This window comes from Odontesthes bonariensis, chromosome 21 (genome assembly GCF_027942865.1).
Source record: "Odontesthes bonariensis isolate fOdoBon6 chromosome 21, fOdoBon6.hap1, whole genome shotgun sequence".
Taxonomy (NCBI): Eukaryota; Metazoa; Chordata; class Actinopteri; order Atheriniformes; family Atherinopsidae; genus Odontesthes; species Odontesthes bonariensis.
Window position 1 is genome coordinate 16196051 of NC_134526.1, and position 11878 is coordinate 16207928.

An 11878-nucleotide genomic window follows, 5' to 3' on the forward strand; every position below is an offset into this window, starting at 1 on the left:
GTAACAGACACAGGAACTAGTCTTACACAGAAATACTGTCGATTTTAAGGGCAAACGGTGAGAAATTTAGAAGGAAGTTTTCCGCCTTTAAGTCTATCTTTCGCTGTTGTGCCTGGCTGCCAATGCAGATGTCACTGTGCAGAACACTCGTGCAATAACCATGAAAAGAAAAAAGTGGAGGTCACGGCTCATAACAAAACTGGCCCGTGAAAAGCTCACAGCTCCCTCAGCAGCCTGTTGCTAAAGTCAACCATGAATTGCAGAGTAACTTTGAACATGGTGAGGTGGGTGAGGTAGAGAATACAGAGACTGGTGCTGGAAACATTAGGGGAAAAGTTTGATAGCCACGGTTAATAGCACCAGTTTAAGCCCATTTCCCCAGGATCCTCTGGCCTCCTGCTGTTTTACTGGCTCTCTGAGAAATTCCTGCCGTACAGCAGGCAGGCACGCTATGTTGCATGGACACAGGTAAACAATTCAACAAGCAGAAATCTCTGCGATAATCAACAAACAACGATGGGTTTTTGTAATGCATAATTTCATCCCAACATGCCATGTTCCACTTCGCATTAAGTCTCAGCTTGGAAATGATCACAACCGGTTTATTGGCACAAAAACTACAGACTAGCACATTCCCCAACATAAACAACACCAAAAAGGCTGGGCGCTGGGTAAAATCTAGATGGAAAGAGAATGCAATAATCTGCTAGTCTCATAATCCAATTTACTTTATTCAAAGTGGACCATCGAAAACATATCAACTCCATGGACAGGTCCATGTTCAGCACTGTGCTGCATCCTCTCTTCTTTAAACAGTCTGGGAACTGAGAAGACCAGATGCTGGACCTTTAGGAGAGGAATTGGTCTCATTCTTGTCTAGCTGCACAACAGTCCTGGGTCTTCTTTGTCATAATTTCCATTTCATGATGCACCAAATATTTTCAATTGGTGAAAGGTCTGGACTGCCGGTCAACACCCGATTCTTATACTACACGGTCATGTTGTTGTAATAGATGCAGGGTGTGGTTTAGCAGTGTCTTGATGAAATATGTAAGGCTTTCTCTGAAGAAGACGTCATCTGGATGGGAGCCTATGTTGCTCTGAAACCTGTTTATAACCTTCCAGCATTGATGGTGCCGTTCAAGATGTGCAAGTTGCCAGTTTCAAAGGCACTAATGCAGCCCCATACCATCAGAACTGAGCGCAAATAACAGGCTGGATGGTCCTTCCTCCTTTTTCCAGTCTGAGGGATACGGCATCCAGAATTTCCAAATAGAACTTAAAATTCTGATTATCTGGCCAAAAAGCATTTTTTCACCTTGCCTCGGGCCATTTTAAACGAGCTTTGGCCCAGAGAAGACAAATATGTGCAGATCATGTTTACATATGGCTTATTCTTCGCATAACAGAGCTTTAATCTGCATTTGGGGATGGCACAGTAAACTGTGTTCACAGACAATGATTTGTGGATGTGTTTCTGAGCCCCTGCGATGAGTCATATGACAGAATCATGTCTGCTTTTAATGCAGTGCTGCCTGAGGGCCTGAAGACCACGGACATCCGATATTGATATTCAGCTGTGTCCCTGGCGTACAAAGATGTGTTCATATTCTCAGAATCTTTTGATGCTATTATGTACTGCAGATTATGTGAAGGAACATTATTCTGAAACTGCTCAACAATTTGTCGTTTTTTCTGACTGCTGAACCTCTGCCAATCTTTACTTCTGAGAAACTGGTTACAAATTAACCTAATTAGTTGCAACATGTTCCCCCAGATTTTTCTTTTTAGTACCACTTACTTTTCCAGACTTTTGTTGCTCCGTCGAAAGTTCTTTTGAGACGTGTTGTCAAATTCAAGATGAGCTATTATCTTTAAGGAGGAAAATGCCTCATTCTTAACAGCTGATATGTTTTCTTCATTCATTTATGACATTTGTAAACTCTTACATTTAGTTTTTATTTTAATATTACACATCATCTCAACTTCTTTGGAATTAGGGTTGTAATAATGTAATGGCATGAACGTGTCACTTAGCCCCGAGTAACACATTACCGCCACAGCATCAGTTTACAGACTGTGTGTTTGGCCTGCATTTCACCCACAGAGAATTTAATGCATCTTGAGTTATCTGATAACAAGCAGACATCAGCAGCAGCTTTGAGTCTTTCCCTTAAGGTTATCCTGTTACGTCTGAGCACTGCATAATTCTAGTGGACAAAATTGGTATTTTCATGTAACACACAGCAAATCTTCACATATTGGGGAAAACTACAGAGACACGCAAACTCAGTTTGCATGTCTTTAGCCAGCAGATGTGCACTCACACTGAGAGCTACAGCATCATAAATAACTTGGGTTTTCTTGCTTGCTTTACTTGCTCTCTTTCACACATTGTATTTATTACATATCTGAATGTCTTTCAAAATAGAAAATCTGAGTTCTGTTCACCTCTGAATCTATAATAATATTTATTGCTTGGGTATGTTGCAGAAACACTATCAGATCCAAACCTGTATGTGATGTACTCCAAGGTTTATTTGCCCATAGAGCAGGGAAGTAATAACAAATAATCCCTCAAGCCGCATCTGGAGACGTTTTTATATTAATTAAATTAACGGATGCTTTTAAGTGGCTTAAAAATGAATAACATTCAAACTTCAGTGGAGAAAGAAAACCCTGGTGTAACTAAATTCACTGAAAAAGCAGACTACAAATAAAACCGGTGCCAAGTGTGAAGTGGTGGGTCTTAAAAGGCGTTAAGACAGGAGCTGTGTTCTGAAGAGATGAGACTTCAAGAGATTCTTACAGGTAGAAAGAGACGCCACAGCTCACATTTTAATGCGAGCTGTGAAACGAGGAGCAGACAAGAGAACAGGAGGCAGTGCAGCCGAAAAGGACAACAAAACTGTCTCAGTATATTAACGTTCATTCACCTTAGACAATGTGATAAACCCTAGTTTTTTGTTTTAAAGGAAGTGACATTTATTTTGGCATCCTTGCGGCAAAATGTAGGTGACGTTCTTGTGTAAACAACCATAAGAATGAGTAATAATAAGTACAACATTGATCTATCAGGTTCTCTCCATTTATTGTGTGATAAGTCAATGTCATTTTCTTGAAAAGGCCTAGACGTACCCTGTTTATAAGTGAACTACAGAGATCCTGGCAGATTTAGTTAATAATCTAAACTGGGATAGCTACCAATCACAGAGCTAAGCGAAGGCAACCAGCTGCTGCATGTAGACTTATATTCAATAGATGGATGTAACTGTTGTGTCATTAGTCAGAAAGCTAAGAACTGAAAAACGAAAGTATGACAATGAGAGAAAGGCCCATTTGATCCAACGCCAGGATGATTAGGACAGGTTAAAGTGAGCTGCCACAGAAGCATCTTGAGCTTGTAGGTGCTGTGTTAAACTGGAGTAGAATTCGCCTCGTTTAAAGCTGAAAAAGGATGTCAAATTTGCAACCAAGTTGTCTGAATCAAGAAAGACTAGTATCCCAGTGTTTCTAGGCTGAATGGTGATATACAGTATATACTGGTATCTTATGCAAATTGGATAAAATATTCTGTTGTATATTCAAGACTACACATACCGGTATGTTACAAGCAATTTCACTCAAAACCTGTCATCGAATTGGAACCCTTTCCTCTCCTGCTCAACAAAGCACATCTGTGCAAATACCAAACATGTCAACAACAAGAACAGACCTTCCCTATTTGAAAACAAACAGCTGCATTGCATACATTAGTGTCTATATGAAAAGGTTATTCAAAATTTAAACAAATAATCTTGCATATAAACGGCTAAAACTAAACATAGAAATGCAAATCTCAGCTCCTACGGGGCTGAGCAAATAACACGAATGTAAACAAAGATGAGAGAACTTCTCTGTTTGGAAATATACGGCTGCATAATGTGAATTAACGCTCGTCAAGATTACACGGTGGTTACTGATTTTATAAATGCAAAGACGGTTTACAAAATCCTCTTTCGACAAAATCTGCGTTTAATATCGGTGGCAGCTGCAAATAAAAAAACTGAGAATGTCAGTTCACACGCACAGCTAACAGTGAGCTGCCGCCTCGCTGGAAATAAAGGGAGGAAAGGAGTGTGTGCCTCCTCGAGGGCTGTTCTGTTGACAATACTTCATGGAATTTAGCACACAGTTTGTTCAATATGTCGCCACATGTAAGGCTGGTTGATTTCAAACTTGTAAGCAAGTGCAACTCAGACTGTTGCTGGCTAATACAGAGGAAAAGGTGAGGGTGGGACTGTGCCACAAGCGAGGAGCAGGAGGAATTCATACTGGCTTGGCTTTACAGGCAGAAAAGATGGCATCAGATGATAAGGGAATAAATGGTATCTTAAAGAAATACTGGTATAAATTAAAACGTTAGTATACCAATCAGACCTACTAAGTACATCAACAAGGGAAAACTTTAAGAAGTCTAACCTTAGAGCCGGAACCCAGGGAACCATAACCATGACAGGAAATGCAAGTTCTTAAGTCATTCATAATTCAATTAAAGCGAATGCAAGGCAGAACAAATAATCACATAATGCAAGTGCATCGGGAATATCCCATCTGGCTGTTGGAAACACGAACAACTAAAATGCATTATGTCTCGTTTACACACATCTCTGGCATGTTTCTGCCATTGTTCGTTTTATAGAAAATAATAGGCCAATTCTCTATTTGGAGGCCCTGCTCTTTTTCACGCCCCCATCATGCCCTGGTACCCTGCAGCCAGCTCTGCACTCGCAATGATCAAAACACTCCTCTCACCATGTGTCCGTCCAAATGAGGGGAAATGAGCGCCATGTCTGCTCAACTGCGGCATGATTATGCTGTCATTAGTGAAGCACAGGGGGTGCTGATGTTTGTAAGCTCAGGAGGGATGAGTCAAAATGGCCTCTGAACTGTGGTGGGCGGCAAGTAGGTAAGCTAAAGCAACCGACAGCTGCTTCTTCTGCAGCTGGAGGCTTTTACAGTGTCCACTTTTATTACAGGGGCACTGGAGCACAGTTTGCAAGGCCAAAACATGCATATAAACCGAACTCACGAAGAACGAGATCCAAACAGAAGTATGTATGAAAACAAAAATTCATGAAGCCATGACCACAAATATCGGCTAAATGACAACACTGTTTACTGCTACATTAAAGGAAAACGACATACACGTACAAACTTCCACATCAGAATGACAAAGCATGATGAATGTGACTTTGGTCCAAAAAGGTCCACAGTGGGTTTCCTATTAATAAAGTGTAATGACACACATTAAGTAAAATCTGCCCTGAAGTAGTCTCAGATTTTTATATCATGTATGAGACAAATGTTACCAGGATGAGCAACTGCAATATAAGTTTAAACAAAACAAGTAAGAGTCATGCAATGCGCTTCATAGTTGTTGGGAACACGTGTTTTGGATAACATGAGGTTGTTGCAAAACCTAACAGAACTTATCATTAAAAAATAAATCTACTGTTTAAATATTAAAAATTGATTAATTTAAGTGTTGTGAAAATGAACTTTGTTTACATCACAAACCCACAGGAAGCCTGCCTGAGAGTCACTCGTTCCAATCCAGCCAACGTTACTTACACTAAGCAGCAGAATTTCTGACTAAAACAGAATAAAAGTAAAACTTAGCTTGTAGCCCTTCGATTAGTTCTTCTGTTTCCCTGTGAGAAAAAACAGGGATGTTTAGCTAAAGAACGTAGTTTATTCTGTGGGGGAGAGTCGGGATGGTTGAACTGCACGGCAGGAACTCACATGCACTAACACGGACCGGCTGCTACAAAAGCCGCTTTCGGACAGAGCCGTTCTAAGAACTCAGTTATCAGAACTGTCTTACTTAACTGTCCTTCCCCAGCGGAACCGTTTCAGTCTGCATTCGCACATGAGTCGGGACCAGGTCGGGACTGATGCGACGCGCGCAGCCGTCTGCATCAGTGACGTGTTAGCCGTTAGCCGTTTAGCGCCACATTCAACAACAAAACAAAACCTGGTAAAAGTAAGGAGAGAAGAAAAAACACCACCAAGAAGCCAATATGGAGAGCGGGGAGGCCACCGTGTTCATGGTCTGCATGATGGTGATATTAATCATGTATGATCACATCGGGCGTCTAATATCGAGGCTGGAAGAGCACACAGAGAGAGTCAGGAGACGATACTTTTTCATTTCATGAAGGAAGAAAGGAGAGCAGAGCGCCGCAGACAAAGGAGACAACGTGTAAGTTTAACTTATTAAACACGCGCCGGTTCTGTCCGTGTCCTATAAGTAAACATTTCAGCCGTGACAGCATGACATGGGGCGTAGCTATCGACCACCAAACACCTCCGTCAGATGCGTTCTATAGAACCATAAAAAGACCCGACCTCGGAGAAGGAGCTGAAATGGTTATAGGAACTAAGGGAGATAGCCCTTAGTTCCTGTATGTCCGAACACGGGAGAAAATGGCCCCGCGGATTAAAAGGTTATTAGAACTGCCAAAGGTTCCTACTGTCCGAAAGCGGCTAAAGTGAAAGGAAACCGTCTGGATTTCTTTTTTTTTTTTAGAAAAAAAACACACAAACAGGAACAGCGGCTTTGCTCTCTGTTAAAAACAAATTACATCGCAACATCACAAAGTGTTATAAACTAAAGTTATAGGCTCCACAATGCTGTCGGCTTAACATTAAAGATAAAGCACAAGATGGAGCTGTTCAGTTAATGATCGACCAATTCTGCGTGCGACAACCTGCAGGGCCGATGGACAGGCGGCGAAAGCAGCAGTTCATATCCTTCGCATTAAAGCCTTCAACGTGGAGGATTTAGATTTTAGATTTGATAACTGTGATATAAAATACAGTTCAAAGCTAGGTGTTTGTGTGTGAAGATGGTAAAAGTTATCACGTCTCCTACAGCTGCAGTTATGGTTTCCGTCTTTGCCTGTCAGCCTCAGAGTTTTGGATAAATTGCAGATCAGAAACTGCTCCACTGCAGCCCTGTAAGTGGATGATAATGGCTGGCCTGGTTTCAGTTGCTCTGTAGTTAATGACACCGTGTGCCCTTGTACTTTGAAAAGGGATACTTAAAATAATACAATTTAATAGTGTCCCATTTCATCTATTTCAGGTAATGTCAGTTTCAGACCCTGACTACAGTAGCAGTTACTGGGCACTTGTGATCATGACCTGCAATTTTGTCAAGTCTCTGTTAAGTCTGTTCGTTAGCCATATAATTGTTATGCTCGGTAGCATCCTTTTTTTCAATAAATCAATTTGACAATGTTTAAAGCTACTGAGGCATTTGAAGACAATCAACACTTATAACAGCACTTTAAGGCCAATGAAGCTCCGTAACACTCAGGAGGAAGACTGAGTAATTCTTTGTTATAACAAGTGAAAAGGAGGCACTTTGAAGCAATGAGCATTTTTCCACTGTGAAGGGAAATTGTCTGGTGTAGAAATGATAAACAGTCAGTAGTGACAGCATGATAAGATCAAGACGACAGAAGTGCAATGTCTTCGGTAACAGCTTACTTGAAAAGAGTCTTGAAAAGTCACGACTATTTCCCTTGCGATTGCCTTTCATCAAATTTAATTAATACCCATTCAGTGTCCGATTAGAAAACAACAACACACACACAATAAATTTTTTATTGTTTTTTTAAAAGTGATTTAAGATTAGAGCTACGCCGTCATGGCAAGTATCGACCAGCTCTACAGACTGAGTACTCAGAAAAGTCTATTTTTATTTAATTGATACCATTAAGGTTTACTGCTGAATATCACAGATTAAATTATGGTAACTGTTATACCATCAGTCAGCATAATGCGCCTTAAGTGCACGCAGCTTCTGAAAAGCAGCCGGAACCTGGAGGGGAATGTTCATTTTTAGGTTTGTGTGCACACAGAGTGTCTCAAAGGTTATTTGGGCTCAAGAGAATGACTTCCACTATGAGGACATAAATGTGCAGGGCGGCAGTCGTTGGCGGAGCTGCAGAGAATCACAGTTTGTGTCCGACATCGCTACAACAACGGCTCTGGCTCGAGGCAACCGAGATCCACATTCTGCGGCGTTGAGCGACAGCCCTACCTGGCTTTTATTGGAGCAATTTTCTCGTATGTGTATAAAATACAACGAGGGTATGAACGATCACAAGAAATGTCGACCAGTGATTTTCAGTGCAAGTCCTCCTGTTGGCCAACACATTCTTCATTAGTCCAAAAAGAGCAAAGATCAAAACAAAACAGGAGGTAAAAGCCTCACACGCTTTGAGCAAAGTCAGCTTTTATCAAAGCTAACTGCCCAGAGGAGAATATCTGTTTCTCAATGTTCTGAGTACAAAGTCAGTCACATACAAAGACGTCACGCTGATGTCCTACAACAAGCACTGGGCCCTCTGATAAGACAGTGACAGAGCTAGGGACCAGAGGTCATTTGATTTGAGTCATTGGGTTATCTTACTGTAAAATGTTAGATTAAAAAAAGAAAAAAATGTATTTCTGTTGTGTCACACAAAATAAAGTAAAATGGCTTACAATAAACAGATAAACTACAAAATAATCGGGATTAAAAACCAGAAGGAAAATAAACAGGGTCTCTTATTGGGTCAAATCCTGTTTAGCAACATCTAAGCAGTAACGGAGGACAAACAAAAGTAATGACATGGAAGTGTTGAAATGAGAAAAAACATTGAATAACAGTAACTATGAAACTACGATAGTGTTTATAACCATCTTAAACAACCATATAGATACAAATCACTTTTAAAACAAATCATCAAAGTACTGTAAGCAAACATCATTTGTTGCTATTTATTCCTAAAGCATTTGTGTCTTTTGTGTCATTTTTGTCTTGACTGACTGATATATTTTACAGCCATAGTTATTATTTTTACGCTTTTTTATGCATTTCATTCAATGAAGGGCTGAAATACTTATTCATCATATTGATATCCACTGTTTCCCAGAATTTAAAGGGAAAATGAACGATGAAAACAATCAGTATCGACAGTTGGCAAAATGTTTATCTTTGATTGGTATCAGCCCAGAATTTCATAATCAGCGCGTCCCTAATAATAGCAAATAAGAGGAATCATTTTAAAAAGTCTTGACACAAATCACATCGAATAATCATTAGCATTTAAGGTGACCTGAACTGAATTTTGTAGACAGAAATAATTTAAAAATAATCCTGCATGTTCCATTTATATAATCTTTTATTTTTAAGTACTTTGCTATTCAAGCGAGACAAACATTAATACCAGCTTTAAAAACATGTTTAACTTCAAAATCTAAAGTTTGATAGCAATAAATCACAATGCCCCTCAATACCAAAGACTACCATTCTGACTGATATAGAGATTTGAAAAATTAGATAGTTTTCTATCATATATTCCCAAACAGTGGTATGAGTAATCTCAAAACAAAGAGGTACGAAGGTGATAACTATCAGTGGTTTGTCACCTACACATCTCAAAACCACTTTAAGACAGATAGTCATCAAACAAAGAGCCAAAGCCTAGGAGGGGAAGTGAAACTGTGATGTGAAGTGGAGGCTGATCACTGTTAAACACCCACACAAACCACATCACCGCAGTTTAAAAATAGCAAAGGTTCAACTTTTGGTACGCCCAGGTACAAAACCGAGACACTGAACAAGAGACCCGTTGTACAAAGCAATCAAACGTCACCGCAGACAATGTCCCCAATTCATCTGCAACCTATTACTGCTTTTCTCACAGATTACGCGTACTGTGGAACTAATAGAGTCTGGACGTGCGCTGGTGGATGATGAACCCTCCCTGACCCACTTACTAAGCTGTCATTGTGCAAAGGGAACAAAGAGCAGCAGCTGTCTATCACTAGCCCACAAGCATGATCAGAGCTGAGACAAATAAGAAAGGACCAACAGCACGTGCATTATCAAACACCAGCATAGACGCCACAAATAAGCACCTGCTTTGATTTCTCACGTGCTCACGGACTACACTGATGACAACAAGTCAAGTTATCTACATGAACGCAGGGAAGCTATTACCTTTAGTGCCTGAATGAAGCTCTTGGCCAGTTATTCACCAGACAGATAAAAAAGTGCAAACAAAGATTATTGACTACAGATTATCTGGTTGTTAGGTTATCTCATTTAATCCACCGTTTGGCCTGGCACAATTTCACTCATCCAATAATTAAGGTCCTAAAGTTAGGTTGGTTTTCTTCAACCAATATTCCAAGCACCTGAAGATGTTCAGTTTACACTTACAATTAACTTGTTTAAAAAGGGAGAATATCTGTATTTGTTGCCTGATAAGATTCCTTACACAAATTCATACAACATTTTTTTGGCTAGCTGCTTTAACTGTTTAATCAGGCAAACAAAAACATTCATTTTAACTTTCATATAGCTGGATATCGAGTTAGATTTTTTTTGTTGTTGTTGTTGGATCATGCTGCAACTACAGAAATTATTTCTATTTTCAGACAGACTAAATAATTAATCAACTAACTGAAAATGGTGACAATGATAATAATAATTATAGATTATTATAGATAATTATATATAGAGTTAAATGCCTGTGCAGCAAATGCATGGTGCAGTTCAGTTAAGTTTTGAAGCAGAAACACACTTCCTACCTAGTGGCTTTTGTTTGGGCGTCATTTACACAAAACACAAACAATGCTGCTGTGGAGGACAAAAGATGCCGCTGCAGATGAAACCCTGCCCACAGTGGGACATTTCTTCTTTCTTAGGAGACTATTCAAACACTGCTGCAATGTGGGAAAAGGCGGCGATAAATGCCACCATGAACACGCAAAACACAACTTAGGGGAGGCTTGCTTCGTTTACCTGCTGATTCACCAGTGTTGATCCAGTCTGGGTTTGCAATGCTGGCTATTGCAAAAATATCTGCAGCCAGAAACAGGCACCCTGAAATGATCGTTAGTTTATCCATCTCGCCGGCCGATGAAGCGGTGAGTGACGTGGGAAATGCGGCGGTCGTTTTCCAAACGGGACCCCGGGCGTTGAGAGACTCGGGGTGGGCTGTTAACAGTCTAACCTCGCCCCCTTCAACAGGAGCCCGCTGTTGTGAGTCTGCTGTGCATTTTGCAGCAACGTTAGCCCCTTCACGTCAAGCAAGTGTGAGCGTACAAAAAGCTCAAATACGACGCGCAAAAGCATCACATCTCAGATGCCCGCCGTAGTCCAGTAAGGTGAAACAATAGCTTACTCGGTGAAGAGCCCCTGAACTGCTCGTGTTGTCTTTCGGATCCAATTAGCAGCAGCATCCGCTGCAGCGGCATCGGGTACAGCTGCAGCTAGCAGGCAGCTAGCTAGCTACTTCCCAGATTCGGACTCGGTGTGCCGAGCTGCGGCCCAGAGGCTGCTCGACGGCCGAGACCGCAACTGAGCTAGCATTTCAGACACAATGTCACACCGACGGAGCTCCAGAAGAAGCGAAATAAGTTCCGACCACCTCACAATATCCGTGTTTATATGTGAAGGTTTAACGTTACCCGTCAGGAAAACGAGAACCCATCACCCTCTTTTGCTTATACGAGCCCGTTCTCCTTCTCCGCTGGAGTAGCATCTGGTACTTTCGGTCCACTAGCAGCCAGCTTCTTCCCTCTTCTCCTGCTCCGGACCACCGTGACGCTGTTTAAAAACGCTGCGTATTTCAGTCCAACAGAGACCTTAAATGTCCCAGTCTGGACGGCAAAATGGTAACGTTATTGTTATGCTTTCCAACCGTATGCCCACCGCTAGCTCAGCCTCCCCTTCTGCCAAATGACATCAGACGGACACCCCCACGCAGCCTCAAACACACATACACACACAGAGCTCGGTATGTGAGAGAGAAGAGAAGAGGGGGGGGGGGAT

At 41.2% G+C, this 11878-nt stretch overlaps 1 protein-coding gene across 1 annotated transcript in view; it reads right to left on the reverse strand.

The window, feature by feature from the left end:
* The window catches only part of mosmoa (modulator of smoothened a), a 30546-nt gene extending 18703 nt beyond the window's left edge, over positions 1–11843 (reverse strand). Inside the window, exon 1 of the mRNA XM_075453126.1 lies at positions 10847–11843. Within this exon, the coding sequence (XP_075309241.1) occupies positions 10847–10952 (106 nt within the window). The 5' untranslated portion in view covers positions 10953–11843. The remainder of the gene's footprint in view (positions 1–10846) is intronic.
* Positions 11844–11878: the final 35 nt, after the last annotated feature.